The 16,024-nt window shown below is 51.5% G+C and overlaps 1 protein-coding gene and 1 pseudogene across 4 annotated transcripts in view; both read left to right on the top strand.

Moving 5' to 3' along the window:
* Positions 1–1,526: 1,526 nt before the first annotated feature.
* On the top strand, positions 1,527–3,289 carry LOC103225972 (uncharacterized; annotated as a pseudogene).
* A 3,813-nt stretch (positions 3,290–7,102) lies between these two features.
* PADI1 (peptidyl arginine deiminase 1) overlaps positions 7,103–16,024 on the top strand; it is a 45,692-nt gene continuing 36,770 nt past the window's right edge. For 2 of the 4 annotated variants that reach the window (XM_038004305.2, XM_038003918.2), the window contains exon 1: positions 7,103–7,319. In XM_038004305.2, the coding sequence (XP_037860233.2) occupies positions 7,287–7,319 (33 nt within the window). In that variant the 5' untranslated portion in view covers positions 7,103–7,286. Of the gene's footprint in view, positions 7,320–13,760; positions 13,970–16,024 lie in introns of those variants that run through there. The other 2 variants (XM_007980318.3, XM_007980319.3) reach the window with 2 other exon arrangements.

Genomic DNA, 16,024 nt, shown 5'->3' with positions numbered 1-16,024 from the left:
ACTGCACTCCAGCCTGGGTAACAGACTGAGTGAGACTCCATCTCAAAAATAACCACACCCTTGCTAAACTCCCAATAATAAGAACTGTCAGGCAAATCGTCTCATCCTTCCTGACTTATATTTACAACCCAGACCACTATAGCTCTGACCAGATGGAGGAACTGCCTTACAAACATTTTCTTCTTCTTCTTTCTTCTTCTTCTTCTTCTTCTTCTTCTTCTTCTTCTTCTTCTTCTTCTTCTTCTTCTTCTTCTTCTTCTTCTTCTTCTTCTTCTTCTTCTTTCTTCTTTCTTCTTTCTTCTTTCTTCTTCTTTCTTCTTCTCCTTCTCCACCTCCTCCTTCTCCTCCTCTTCCTCCTCCTCCTTCTTCTTCTTCCTCTTCTTTTTCTTCTTCCTCCTCTCCTCCTCCTCCTCCTTCATCTTCCTCTTCTTCTTCTTCCTTTTCTTTTTTTTTTTGAGACAGGGTCTCACTCTGTTGCCCAAGCTGCTGTTCAGTGGCATGAACACGGCTCACTACATCCTCGACCTTCATATGATCCTTACACCTCAGCCTCCCAAGTAGCTGGGATTATAGGCATGCACCACCATGCCTCGTGATTTTCTTTTATTTTTTGTAGAGACGGGGTTTCGCCATGTTGCTCAGGCTGGTCTCAAACTCCAAGCAATCCACCCACCTTGGTCTCCCAAAGTGCTGGGATTAGAGGCATGAGCCATTGCACCTAGCCGCAAAAATCCTCTTCTGATACGCAACTGCAGTCCTTAAGCCATTTCAGCAGCTTATAGAGTCCGCAAACAAAATGTCTTTGGGTCCTACACCTTTTACTGTAAAGAACCAAATTCCACCTCATTTTAGTACTAGAACCCTAGCCCAAAGTGAACGTGGGGTGTGCCTGTGTGCATACGCTCCCCTCCCTTCATAAATATAGATAGCCTTTTCCCCAAACCTGCTGAATATGTATGACTCTATTGCGTGATACGGGCTCCGAGAGGCACAAAACCCAACCTGCCCTTTTCCTCTCCTGAGAGAGAGCACCTCCGGAGCACGCCAGAGACCGTCTCTTCCTGGTGTGCAAATTCATACCACCAGTAAAGCTCCTTTCTGCTGTTTAGCCATCTGGGTGGTCTTTTGGGCATCATGCTTGTCTGGGAAGAGCTGTCTTGTAATCTCTGCGTCTGCATCAGACTCTGCCAGACGCTGCCAGCCCCAGATTGGGAGTTCTGAGAGGACATGAGGCTGCGTCCCATGCCAGCAGCAGCATGCCAGGTTGGGGACACGTGAGAGTGTGTGGTGCAGCCCTGAGCAGCCTCAGGCAGACTCCCTGCATTCTTGTTCCCAACCCCCTCCCTCCATGGGTCAGGAGGCTGGGGTAGGAGGCCAGGCAGATCACAGCGTCCATGCCTAGATGCTCCCTGACCCCCGGGAGCCAGAAGTGCTGTCTCCTGAAGGCTCTGGAAACCTGGAATCAGCCTACGAGGCACCAGGGCCACCTTGGAGGGTGGAAATGAGGACCCCAGGCCCCAGAGGGCATGCAGGCAAGGTGAAGTTCAGGAGAGGTTGAGCCTAAGGACCCTCAGAGGCCATCACGCTACCCCCTCCACCCAAATGATGCACACAGGAAAACCACGGCCTAGACTGGACCACCATGGCCCAAGAGGATCTCTGACTTGTCTTGTCCCCCAGCCAGGAAGGGTCCCCTCTTCCCGGCCTGCTGTATCCCAGGACACAGGGCATATACGTGGAGGAGGAAGGGCTGCAGGGCGAGGCGGCCCACACTTTGGCTCAGGACAGGGATGGGACCAGGACACACAGGAAAACAGTCTGGGGTCCTGGTAATGGCAGGAGCATGAGCTCAGGGTTGGGCGACTGGCCTGAATGACCTGTGGGACTCTCTTCCTCTCTTAGCCATGCTTTGCTCACCTGTCCCTTCCTTGTGGGATGCAAGAGGCCACGGCAAGCGAAGGTGTGTGCCAAGAGCTGCCACTCAATGTGAGTCAGCGTGCTGACCTTCCTTCCCTTTCTCCAGGGGGCCTAGGTCTTTGCGGGGAGCCTGAGGACACGCTTCGCTGATGTCACTGTGGGGGGTGTACAAATGGCCACCCTGCTGCTTGTCGGCTCTACACGGGTGTCCAGGCTGGAGAGCAGGGTGTGGGGAGATGGAGATGCCACTGACAGGGACCTGGTTCCTAGAAGAGAGGGCGAGTTTGGGTGGTCCCAGAGGCGCCCTTCCCAGAAAAGAGAGTGGGAGGCAGGAGGTGGGCATGGAGAACGCGGAGGGGGCGTTGACAGTTTCTGGAGTGTTGGCCACCGCCCGTCTGATAAGACCTGGAGCCTCATTACCAAAGACTTAATGAGATTCGCTTTGTTTTCTTAGGAGCCAGGCAAGGTGCCAGGGGAACCGGCTTCCAGCCCCAGGCTCTGCAGCTGGCTGCTGTGTGACCCAGAGCCAGGCACCACCCCTCTCTGGGCCTCAATCTCCTTATCCATGACCCTCTTGCCTGCACCCTAACATTCAGTGTCGTTGGCCAAGTTACCTGATGGCTCCCCGCCTCAGTTTCTTCATCTGCACATTAGGGACAAGTACAGCCATCCACCTGGGAGGTGTCAAGGGGGCGTGGCCCCAGCACCCAGCCCATGCACAAGTTCAGTGATCATTACCTGTCTCCTCCAGCCCGGCCTGAGTGCCGGGAGCAGCAGGCTTGGGAAAGGGGAGCCCCCAGGGAAGCAGAAAGTGGAGAGGGAACACATGGGCTCTGGGGCCCCAGGGTTCCTGGGCTCTGTTCTGCCTGCCTGGGAGCTGTCTCCTGCTCTCCCTCGCAGGGTCTCTGTCTTTCTTTGTTCTGTTCCTCCCTCTGTCCTTCAGTTTGTCCCTCTCCATCTCAGTCTCTGGTTGTCTCGGTCTGTCTTTGCACCTCACTGTCTCTGCCTTTCTCTTCATCTCTCTTCCTTCGCCGGGTTCTCTCTCTCTCTCTTTTGTCCCTGTTTTGGGCTTTCTCTGTCTCTGTCTCTCTGTTTTCAGTCTGCTTCTTTCTGTTTCCATTCATTTCTCTGTATGTCTTTGTCCCCTGCACTCCCGTTCTCCTCCCATGCTGTCCTCTCCAGGGGCCCCTCTGGCTTCACTGAGCCACAGGCTCAGGCTGGGGTGCGAAGAAGCAGGAACTCTCCTGTCAGATGACGCTGAGTGCCCCAGTCAGGGCGATGGGGGCCAGACTAGGAGCTCTGCTGAGCGGCAGCTGAATCCTTTTCCCAGGGAACGTGGGGGCTACTGGCCAGCTGTGGGATGGGCAGCTGAGAGCTCTCATACCACTGCAAATCTAGATGTTTTTTACTGACATCAGCTTCCTGGCCCCCTGAGCCAAAGGCCTAGCAGGTCCCTTTCCGTGTCCTTTTGGAATGTGCAGTCCTACTTACCAGAGTGACAAGGGGAATAGAGTTGAAACAGGTAATTTCCCAGCCCAGGAGCCTGTGGGGGCTGCTTAGAGAACAGCACATTCCCTGGGAGCCAGAGCCATCTGGGAGGGCTTCCTGGAGGAGGTAGATCACGAGGGATCAGGATGGGGACTAATATGTACTGAGTGCCTGGTGGTGCTTTATAAATATCAGCAGATTGGGAGGTAAGCACAGCCACCTCCCTGGGAGGTGTCAAGGGGCATGTATTGTAAAGGCCCAGAGTGGTGAAGCGTCTACCATGGTCACCCAGATGGTGAGTAGTAGCCTTGGGTGGGGCCTGCCACTGTCCCCATGCTCTGTCCACTACTGGTGTGGCTTGCCCCACCTGTAACCATTGTTTCTTCCCCTCCACCCCTGGTGCCACTTCCTCTCTCCCTGGTTGTAGGGGAAAGAACACGGGCTGTGTGGCCTTGGGCCAATTGCTTGCCCTCTCTGGGCCTTCTTATTAGTGACAAACAGACTGGTGACTTTCTGAGAGGATCTATGCAACCTCAGGCTGCTGCACCAGGGTTACAGGGTCTTCTGGAGGGGAAGAGATGAGCAGGTAGGCTTTGACACCTGCCTGCTTTGTCCTGAGTGTCTATTATATCATCTGGGTTAAATGCAAAGCCCCTGGGACTTGTGAGTTATCTCTAGCTTTCTCCTTTCCTGACTTTCTGGGAGTGTGTGTACCCCCATTCCCTCACCCCAGCCATCAGGGCCCTTTCTGAGATGGGGCTCTTTCCTAGCTCTGGGCTAGACCCCAACCCTGGCCCTTTCCAAGGCCGGCAGGAACTGGAAGGTCTACACTCATGCCCTGGGAGGCTCCAGGCTCTAAGAGGTGATGGAGTTGGGTGGCCAGTGCTCAGAGGACCTTAATGGTGTGGGGAAACTGGGTGTCTCTTGAACCCTGTTGCCACCAGGCCTCTGTCCAGGAGGGCTGCTGGGGGCCAAGGGACCAGACACCGGACAATGACATCTTTGGCAGGGCTGAAGTTGGGGGTGTGTGACACAATGGGAGGGGCTGGGGCTGGCAGTCCCTGCAGCCTATAAGCACCAGCAACCCATGAAGGGACACAGGCACCCTCTGGCCTCATCCTCCTCGGAGCCAGTTGGATGGAGCAACTAAAATACAAGCTCCGAAGTTCCATGGACTGGGGTCGCTTCTCTGCTTCCATCCTAATTACCAAGAGACCTTGGCCACATTGCTTAAACTCTGACACTAGATTTTCCCCCTCTGCAAAGCAGGGACAACAGCAGTGCTCCCCTCCCGGGTCTGTTGCAAGGATTAAGGATGATGTCTGCAAAGTGCTTAGTCAGAGTTGGCATACCATAAGTGCTCAATACATGCTGGCTCCCATTATCAGTATCCCTTCCCTCCCTTTATCATGGTGGAATAACCAACCCCCTGGTAACAATATGTTCACATTTCCACACTCCCCATCAACCACGCTCACCTATAAAGCAGCCTGCGACCAGCTCCTTTTCATCTGTTCATTACCCGGCCCATGCTAGGGGCCCAAGAAATGTCTGCTGAATAAATGAGTGATTTTGGGAAAGATACTGGGCCCTTCTGTCCCATGAAGGTCTTGTGAGACAGTGTCTTGCCAGCAACCTGGATCGTGAGAACCACAGTGGATGGGCCGGATCTAGATGGAGAGTCTCCATTAGGCAGAGCTGCCCCTGTGAAAGAAAAAGAAGAGTTTTTCAAGAAAGCGTGGCAAGGGGCCCAAGAATTCAAGTTTCTAACTCTGGTTTTCTGTCTTTTACCTCGGTTTGCCTCTCCCTGGCTGTGTGGTTTATGGCAAGTCACTCTCTGCCTCTGTCTCCACATGTTCAAGGAGGCAGCCAGTCCAAGGGGCCTTCACTGAAGGGGCTGCCGATATGTGAGCCCTGCACTGGGGATACCCTACAGAGGTGCTGTCCCCCACCCCCTTTCCAGGTATGAGTGTCCCCCAGCTCTTAGTGAATCAGTAGAAGGTGCTGGACCTGTGCTGATTCTCACGGTGGGACCTCAACTCTAGCCCCAGGTTGACTGACTTTAGGTGACTTTGGGTCGCTGCTCTGGCAGCTGCAAGGAAGAGCCAATGTCCGGGAGGGAAACCCCACATTCCCTGGCACTATTCAAACAAAGGTTTGGTTAAAACAAAGAATTCTCATGGAGAAGAGTCTGAAGGACCCAAAACACATATTTCTTTTTTTTTTTTTGAGACGGAGTCTCGCTCTGTTGCCCAGGATGGAGTGCAGTGGCACCATCTCGGCTCACTGCAAGCTCTATCTCCCCAGTTCATGCCATTCTCCTGCCTCAGCCTCCCGAGTAGCTAGGACTACAGGTGCCCGCCACCACACCCGGCTAATTTTTTGTATTTTTAGTAGAGACGGGATTTCACCATGTTAGCCAGGATAGTCTCGATCTCCTGACCTTGTGATCCGCCCACCTCGGCCTCCCAAAGTGCTGGGATTACAGGCGTGAGCCACCATGCCCGGCCCAAAACACATATTTCTATAGACATCCCATCCCAAAATAAACCCATGGATCAAGCCAGACCCGAATATAAGAATGCTGTGAACCAGATGGTTCAATATTCCACACTTTCCCCATCCATTAAACCTCACCCAAGGTGGGAAGGGATGGATTTCCCTCAGTTCTCAGGGCCTAGAAGAGCAGGGCTTTTTTCCCTCAACTGGTTGAGTTTTACTTTGTGAACACCATGATTCCTAAAACCAGTTATATTTTCTTTTTCACCTGGGCCACCAGGGAACTCACAGTGAAATCTACCAACCTGACAGGATGTCCAGACCTGTCTTTTTCTTTCTTTCCTCATTATTTGACTTAATTTCCTCACTTGAAAAACAAAAAACAAAAAAACTCATCTTATTCAGGGTATACTTTATAGGCAGTCTTAATTTTTTTTATTAGGATGTGAGATGTAAATCTATAAAAGAAGTGGAAATGCTGAGTCTTCCTGTGGAGTAGGTGCTGGAGGGGAAAAGGTGGAGTTAGGGGAGGGAAAGGGAGGGCAGGAAGGTTGGTGATGGGCAGAGATTCACAGAGACTCCCAGATCAGGGAGCAATCCCCCAGAGGGGGCAGCAGGAATGCCCAGAGGAATTTTGATCGGGACAAAGGTTGGGCACTGAGTGAAAAGAGGTCCCTCAGAGGCTGGTCTCAGGGGCCTTGAATGCCACACAAAGTGTCTATGTCTTGAGCATCAAGCATATGCCAGGCACCTTTTACATATGTTATTTCTTACTTCTAAATTATTCCAGATTTTAAGCCAGGCGCAGTGGCTCACACCTGTAATCTCAGCACTTTGGGAGGCCGAGGCAGGCGGATCACCTGAGGTCAGGAGTTCCAGACCAGCTTGGCTAACACAGCGAAACCCTGTCTCTACTAAAAATACAAAAATTGCCTGGGCGTGGTGGTACATGCTTGACATCCTAGCTACATGGAAGGCTGAGGCAGGAGGATTGCTTGAATCTGAGTGGCAGAAGTTGCAGTGAGGCGAGATTGTGCCACTGTACTCCAGCCTGGGCTACAAAGTGAGACTCCATCTCAAAATAATAAACAAATATATAAATAAATAAATTCAAATTTTACCATTTAAGAGACTGAGCCTCGGAGAAGTTAAATCACTTGCCCAGACTCCTGAAATTGGAGAAGCAGCTGTGCCCAGATTGGAACCCTAGATGGTAGGGCCCTTTAGTCCTCTTCTATCTTGGGGGGATCCAGGGAAGGCTTTTCAGCAGGGGAATGATGCAATCGAATACACGTGTCAGAGGGAACATGACTGCTTGCGGCAAGGAATGCAGTAAGCCTGGGGCCAGGGAGACCAGGAGCTGCTGAGGTCTCAGCTGAGAGATGGTGGCTGGAACCAGGATGGTGATGGTGGAGGTGAGGATGGGGGCAAAGAGGAAAGGAAGGGTCAAGAGATGTTTGGGAGGGGGAGCTGACGGTTAGGAGGTGTGAGGGAGTGGGAGGGAGAGGTTGCCTGGGCTGGCTTGGGTGACTAGGGTGGAGGTGGCGCCATTTGCTGAGATGGGAAAAGTCAGCTGGGGGCAGGGAAGGGGCTGATGTGCTTGGAGGCTGCTGAGTTGGCCACCTGTGGGGATGACTCGCCTGGTCACAGCCCCCCGAGGGCAGAGGACACAAGCCTGCTCAGCTGGAGCTGTGCCATGTCCCGCCCTGCCCCATGAATGGTGTCATTAACCCTACTTGCTGATGCTGGCACACGGAGCCCGGGATGTCCCCCGACCTGAGGAGGGAATTGGTAATTCCCGCAGGTCCGCGGTGCCCAGCAGAGCCTGGTCTGGATTTCGGGTGCTGAGGGGACAGTGTGGATTGAGTTGGGTGACTCATGGTCCTCACCACTTCCTGCCATTAGAGCCTCCGGCCCACCCTCTGGCCCTGTGGGAATCAGTGGGTACCCCATTTTCTCACAATGGCCAAGTCAGAACCCCCAAGATTTCTCCCCCATTCACCAGAAGGTCCAGGATCCTGCCCTGGGTGCCAGGAGCACAGGAAGGGGTTGGGTCAACACAGGGAGCTGAGCAGACTCAGCAGATGTCCAGGACTCTGACTTCTGGAACGGCACCTGCATATAAAAAGTGCCTCATAGATGTTTGTTGAATGAATGAAGACTTTGGATCCAAATCTAGCTTCTTGTGACTTTACTGTGTCACCCTGGGTGAGTCACTGCTTCTCTCCGTGCTGTGGTTTACCCAGCTGGAAGTGAAGGGACTGCATTGATAGTTTCGGGGACCCTTCCAGCTTGAAGTTGGAGGATCCTGGAGAACAAGTGGAACTGTCCCTGTGGTACCCTGGGGGTGCTGGAAGGGGAGAACGGCCTCAGACAGGGGGTTACAAGAACTGGGCTCTGCTGATCCCCCCTACCTTCCTCCATGGAGTCCTAGGTGAGCTCAGGCACAGCAGGCAGTGTGTGTGTGTGTGTGTGTGTGTGTGTGTGTGTGTGTGTTAGGGAGAGGTCTCCCAGACCATAAGAGCCCACAGCTAGTGTCAGCAACACAAGAGTAGCCCCAGAACTTACCCTGATTGGTCCCAAGATCTGAGGCAGGCAATTTCCATGCCCTGATGGTGCCAAGGCTCCCTGGGGCCCACGTTGCTTACCCTCAAGGGTATCAAATGACTTCCCCAGCCAGAGTTATTCCGTCCACCCCTCTCCTTACCCACCAACACACAATAACCAATGCTAGGGGCCCAAACTCATGGCCCAAGGGCTGGGTCTGGCCTACCGGTTGGTTTTGTTTGACCTCAGTATTCTGTTCCTGAGAAACACTGACTTAATGTTTCTCATTAACCCAGCAGGCTCTGTTCCCTCTGCAGCAGTGACCACCCCTCCCTATTGTCTCCCAGCTGGTAACGTCACACATTTATATAATCTGCCTGCTCCCCGAAGGTGTCTGAGTTTGGAAACTCTGATCTAGCGTAACAGCCCATTTTGTAGATAGGGAGACTGGGGAGCTGTCGGGGGTGATCCTAGTGTTTCTGGATGAATGAGGTCAGGTTGCTTGCTCTCATGATCCAATAAGGAGATGCAGGCAGATTGAGAAAGAAGGGAGTTTATTTCTGCAACCGGTTACAGGGAGAAGGTCGGAGTAACTCACCAGACCCACTTGAAAGTACAAGTTTTTCTCCGGTGTTGTATACATTCTAAGCTGTATGCCTACGTGTGGGAGTACACCTTACCAGCGAGTAGGTCTGTTTCATTCCATCTTTATCTAATCTTTAGGGTCTAGGGTCTGGGAAGCTTTTTCTAGAGCCTTGGAAAGTTTCTTAATCTTTTTTTTTTGAGACAGAGCCTCACTCTGTTGCCCAGGCTGGAGTACAGTGACATGATCTCAGCTGACTGCTACCTCTGCCCCTGGGTTCCACCAATTCTCATGTCTCAGCCTCCTGAGTAGCTGGGACTACAGGTGCACACCACCACATCTGGCTAGTTTATATTTTTAGTAGAGATAGGGTTTCGCCATGTTGCCCAGGCTGGTCTGGAACTCCTAGCTTCAAGTGATCCATGCACCTCACCCTCCCAAAGTGCTGAGATTACAGGCATGAGCCACTGCGCCCAGCAGAAAGTTTCTTAATCCTAAATGGGCCCTGGTATGAGGTGTATGTGTAAGAATACTTTCATTATTTCATCAGACTTTCGGGTCTGAGAAAACCCAGGCGTGGTCTTAACGGGTTTGTTTTCACATTCCAGCCCTCATACTTGGACACCATTTTCTTCAGTTCTCTAATGTTTAACTTATGCATTCATCAGAATGAGAGGAAAGGGCTCTCTCTGCGTGTGTGCGAGACAGAGAGTGGCTGCTCTGGCTGCTAATGGAAACCCGGCTTGCCACACTAGGTTCATGGAATCTTAGTCCGTAGACACCTGTTTTCCTGGGCTCTGTATCCGTGGAGTAAACTTAGAACTTGCCTTGGTGCCTTTAGGTGTAATGTGCTTTGCAGATCAATAACGTTTGCAATAGGAAAGATTATTTCAAAAAAGACCTTCAAAATCAATAGTAACCTAATAAATGTTTATGTCATTATCACTAAGGTCTCATTTCCAGATCTCTGCTCCAATATCATTTCTTCAGATTGGCCTTCTCTGATCACTTGACTTAAAACAGCATCCCATCCCCTCCTCTCTTCTATTTTATTTGTCCGAATCACTTCCTGATATCAGTTTCTATCCCACCAGCTTTCTACCTGCCTGCCCTCCGGGATGCCCCATGAGGACATGGACTTGATCTATTTTATTCACTGTGGTATCCCCAGGGCCAGAATAATGTCTGGCACATTTTAGGTGCTCAAAAAAAAAAAAAAAAAATTGTTGAAGAAGAGGGAAAATGAGGCCCTGGCCATTGCAGCCCCAGCACCAGACACCTTCCCTATAGCAGTTTCTTGGGTTGTTCCAGGGGCTTCTTGGGGTCATCTTAGAGTCCCCTAGTCATTGGGCAGCGGGCTCTACCCTGCGTGGGGCCCCGTTTCAGGCCAAGGGGGGCCGGCCTCCCAGGTTTACGTCCTCTTCCAGAGGAGAAGGGGGCAGTGATGTCACAGAGGTCTGCCACCCTCGCTCCTCCCCAGTCTGACCGATCAAGGCTGAAATCCCAAGTTCAAAGCGACCACAGCGTGGGTGTGCAGGTTGTGGTGTTCGTGAGCTGTAGGCAGGGCAGGGGCCCAGGCGGGTCATGGTGTCTTAAAAGAATGTTCTTTGAGCTGGAAGAATGAAAAAGGGAGGCGGGGAAGGAATAGCAGAGGGTGGGGAGAGAAGCCAAAAGGAGGAAACGCATCTTATTTTTCCTTGAAGACAGAATAATGAGGGTGACTTCATTTTTTTTTTTTCTCCAACAGTAAAAATGTTGTTTGCTCATGAAAGTGATTCAAACAATACACAAAAGCATGGGGAAGAAATGACCTGATATTCTACCTCCCAGGGATCTAGTCAACAATCAGCCCACCAGGGTCAGATGGCCTGGGCTCAAATCCCGATGGGACCAACTTCCAACTGTTGACTTGCGAGGGTCCTCAACTTCTCTGTGCCTCAGTTTCTTTCGCTGTAAAATAGAGATGTGCCAATCCTCCTCTCCTCCTCCCTGCTTACCTTCTGCTCTTCCCTCCTTGCCGCCTTTCTCTTTCTTCTATCTCAAAGAACATTCTTTTTTTTTTTTTTTTTTTTTTCCGAGACAGAGTCTTGCTCTGTTGCCCAGGCTGGAGTGCAATTGTGCAATCTTGGCTCACTGTAACCTCCACCTCCCAGGTTCAAGCAATTCTCCTGCCTCAGCCTCCCGAGTAGCTGGGATTACAGGTGCCCGCTACCACATCCGGCTAATTTTTGTATTCTTAGTAAAGAGGGGGTTTCACCATGTTGGCCAGGCTGGTCTCAAACTCTTGACTCATGATCCACCCGCCTCGGCCTCCCAAAGTGCTGGGATTACAAGCATGAGCCACTGCGCCCGGCCCAAAGAACATTCTTTTAAGACACCATGACCTACCTGGGCCCTTGCCCTGCCCACACTGGCCAAGGGCACATCCTGCACATCCATGTGGTCTATTTGAACTTGGGATTCCAGGCTTGATTGATACCTGCCACCCAGTATTATTGTGAGGATTAGGTAAATGAATACATAGAAAGGTCTTAAAACAGTGGCACATGGTGAGGGCCACATATGTGTTTGCATCATCGTTATTGTTGTCATCATCACCATCATCATCATCATCTTTTTAGACAGCTCTTTATGCACCAGCCTGCCTTTCTTCCTCCCTCCCTTTTTCCTGTCTTTCACCTATCCATCTGTCTGTCCATCCATCCATCCATCTATCCATCCATCCATCCATCCATCCATCCATCCATCCATCCATCCGTTTAATCTTCTCTAATGGGAACACACCCATATGTTCTGCAGGAACCTGCTTTTTCCATTCCGCATTCCATTCCATATGAAATGGACACGATTATGTCAATAAATGCTATTAAACAAAACGACTGAGGTCCTGGTAAATTGGGGTTTGGGGTTTGGGTGATGGAAAACCATCCCTGAACACCTGTTTCCCTGAGTTCTGTATCCATGGGGTAAAATTAGACTTTGTCTTGGTGCCTTTAGGTGTAATGAATTTACAGATCAATAATATTTGCAATAAGAAAGATTATTTCAAAAAGATCTTCAAAATCAAAAGTAACCAAAAAAATGTGTATGCCATTTTAACATTTCCTGTTTCCCTAATCAGGCTGGGGTTCCTGCAGGCAGGGACTGTGTGTCCCCCACATCTTCCATCAGACTGACAACTCCTCAGGCAAGGCTGTTTCTCCTCTGTCTCTCTCTTTCTTGCTCTTTGCTGCCCTCCCACCCCAGCCCTGTGGACACCAGAGTTCTGGTTTCTGTGCCCCCTTTCCCACTCTGTATAACAGCCCCCTGGAAGGAGAGGACCACATTACTGAGGAGGGGTGTCCTGTGATTCCAGAGGGAACGGCTCTTCTCATTACCCCTGATGCCCGATATGAAGGGAACATGTCACCTGCAATTCACCACCTCTACCCCAAGCTTTGGCTAACAGATATCTCATGTTGAATGAGTCCAACAGAGAATGGCCAAGCTCCCTGCCCTGCTTTCCTTCCTGCAGTCTTCCCCATCTCTCTGATGACAACTCCATCCTTCTAGTTGCTCAGGTCTCAAATACTCCAGTGATCCTTGACCACTCTCTCTCTCACACCCACATCCAACTCATCAGCAAACCTCATCGGCTCTACCTTCAAGATACATTCGGGATCCAACCACTTCCCACCACCTTCCCTGTTACCCTGGGACCAAGTCACGCCATCCCTCGCTTGAATAATGGGAAGAACCTCAGTGCACCATCTAATGTCATACCCACTTTACTCATTTAACTTCACCTATGGTCTGTCTCCCCCAGAATATAAATGTTGTCAGAGTAGGAACCATGGTCTTTTTTGTTCATAATTGTATCCTCACCACCTAAATGAGTGCCGAACACATAAAAGATGATTAACAAACACTTGTCAAATTAACAAATGAAGTTCTGCAAAGAGCCTCAGAGCAGGCTGAAGCTTGCTGTGCTGAGCTGAAAGAAGAGGGATTTTCAGGAATGAGTCCATGCTCCCAGGTCATTACTCTGAGCTCTTTTTCAAGTTCCCTCCTCTCTGGCTCCCCAAGCTTGCCTGGGGTGGCTTCTGCTGTCTGTGGAGTCTGGGCACAAGGGCCTTCCCTCACCTGGGGGGGCGGGTGGTATTGTGTGGTGAGACGGGTGAACCTGCGTGGAATTCTAACTCTACCACTTACTAGCAGTGAGACCTGCAGCCATGATTCTCTTACCTGCAAAATGAGGATACAAGTCATAGTTGTTAGCATTTTAGTGAACACCAAGAGCCAGGAGCTGTGCTAATCTTCTTACATATAACTCATGTCTTTCCCACATCAACACAGTGGGACAGGTACTACTGTTACAGCTGCCAACTTACACATGAGGCAGCTGAGTCACAGAGAGGTTAAAAGATTTGATAAGGATCACAGGTGGTTAGAGGCAGAGCCCGCACATAGTCAGTCCTCAGAAACACTGACATCATTGCAATAGGGGTTCAGGCACAAGGAGTCTTTGGAGGGGAAGATGGGGCTGCTGGGGAGCTCTGGAGGGTCTCCTGTTGGCAGCTGAGCCCTGCTCCACCCGGGGCCCCCAGCTGAAGCTCCCCTTCCCCATCTCCCAGAGAGGCCATGGGCACCCTGACCTCCTGGATTGACAGCCCTGAATGAGGAGGGTGTGGAGCCAGGAGGTGGGGACCAGGCTCAGGCAAGCTAATCAGGTTGCAGGGTGAAATTAAAAGGGAGGAGGAGGCACCAACCCGTCAGAACTCACACTTCTTCCCGGCGAAGAAGTGCCCAGGACGGGAGCTGGGGAGCCGGAGCTGTTTTAGGAGGCTGGGAGCCAGGTGACAGGATGGCCCCAAAGAGAGCTGCGCAGCTATCCCTGAAGATGCCTACCCATGCTGTGTGTGTGGTGGGAGTCTCGGCACAGGTGGACATTCACAGGTAAGAGCTGGGAGGCACTCACCTGGCTACAGAGAGCTGATTTAGAATGGAGGTCAATGGGGTGGGTGCCTGATAGACAAGTCAGGCACATTGGAGAGGATGCTGGCAGGAGATAGCAGAGAAGGTGGACTTGGCTATGGAGCCTGGGAGGAAGGAACTAGGGTCTGGTCAGGTCCTCCTTGGGGCCCCAGCTTCTGGACACTGGGCTCAGGACATTGGCCTCAAGCCCCTGGATAAGAGTCCTCTGAGCCCTCGGGTCGGGCTTTGGGATCTGGGCCCTGAATTCTGACACCTAGGTAGAACTTGTGTGGAACATCAGATGGCTCAAGACGGGGAAGAGAACTGGTCCCCCCATCCCTCAACTTCTTGCCAGGCCCCCATCTCTCTGAGGCAAAGGGACATGTGTGGTAGCTTGATCCTTGGAGGTCAGCCAGGGGTAACTAGATTGATTCCAAACAGGAGGGAGTGGTTAGGAAATATTCAGTGAATTAATATGAGGAGAGAACCTGGAGCAAGAAGGCTGGGGATCGTGTTTGCTGTGACATGATGGTGATGACAGTGATTATGGTGATGAACAGTGATGATGGCGATGATGGCGGTGATGGTGGCAATGATGACATCTGAGGAGGCAGCAGTAGCATTTGCTTCTCCTGTTGACCCAAATCTTTCCTGTGCTGGCTGTGCCCAGATGGGGACTCGGAGACTAATTTCCCTACCTGACCACTAAGGGAATTGGGTTTGGTGATCTCTGGCGGCACTTCCAACTCTGACAGGCTGTCTATGGATTCCATCCCTGCTGGACCAGGTGGGGTTGAACCCCTTGAGATAGGGGGCTCGTGGTGGGAGTCTCCCTCAAAGAGGAGCTGGGGGCTGGGGGTCTGTTACTGGGTGGGATCTGAGCTCCTATTTCCCTCTTGGGACTCAGCCCCTGTACCTGCTGGTCTGGCTAAGGTATGCAGGACCCAGCTGCCCACCTGGCCTCCAGTGATCCTCTGCCCGAGAAGCCCTTCCTGCTTCTCTGTTGGCCAGTGGTCTGTGACCCCAGTGGCAGGGCTAGGGAGGAGAACCAGGAGCCATGGAAACCAAACCTTGACTCTAAGTTGCTGCTGGGAGCCCTGGTGTGGGGGACTGGGTCTCTCGGGTCTAGGTGGCTAGCAGAGACCCCATTGTCTCCTGCCCTGTTAACATAGGCTTGCCAGATTCAGCAAATAAAAATACAGGATGCCTAGTTGAGTCTGAATTTCAGATAAATAACAAAAAGCTTTTTTAGTATATTGCATGGGAGATATTTCTACTAAAAAAAAAAAATCTGCTGTTTAGCTGAAGCTGAAATCTTTTTTTTTTTTTTTTTTTGAGATGGAGTCTCACTCTGTCGCCTAGGCTGGAGTGTAATGGTGCAACCTTGACTCACTGCAACCTCTGCCTCCTGGGTTCAAGCAATTCCCTGCCTCAGCCTCCCAAGTAGCTGGGATTACAGGCACCCGCCATCACCCTGCTAATTTTTGTATTTTTAGTAGAGATGGGATTTCACCATGTTGGCCAGGCTGGTCTCAAACTCCTGACCTCAAGTGATCCACCCACCTCGGCCTCCCAAAGTGCTGGGATTACCGGCGTGAGCCACCGTGCCTGGCCGCTGAAGCTGAAATCTAACTAGGCATCCCACATTGTATCTGGGAATCTACTTTCACACCAAGAGTAGGAAAACGGTCCCTTGCAGGCCCCCTTCTTCTTATTTCAGGCTTCTGCTCTCATCTGAGGGCATGACTGTTTCTAGAAGGTGATTTCAGAACCTCTGGCTCTACACGGTGCTGCTAAGGCCAGAAGCATTTCATGGGGAGCTAGGAGACCTGGTCTTAGCTCTGCCACTGACTTCCTGCCTGATGCGGGCAAAGTTATTAGTCTTTTGTGGGTTTCATTTCCTCATCTGAGCTCCCGTGAGATAGCCGAGTCCACTCTGCAATTCACTGTGGAGGTGAAATACCCAGACTCCGGAGTCGAACACACTCCATTCTCAGGCTGGCTCCAGGCTTGGCTGTGTGACCCTGGGCAAGCTGC

This window comes from Chlorocebus sabaeus, chromosome 20, assembly GCF_047675955.1.
Source record: "Chlorocebus sabaeus isolate Y175 chromosome 20, mChlSab1.0.hap1, whole genome shotgun sequence".
In the NCBI taxonomy this organism is placed as follows: domain Eukaryota; kingdom Metazoa; phylum Chordata; class Mammalia; order Primates; family Cercopithecidae; genus Chlorocebus; species Chlorocebus sabaeus.
The sequence above is the reverse complement of the archived record's forward strand: the minus strand, read 5'-3'. Positions and strand labels throughout refer to the sequence as shown.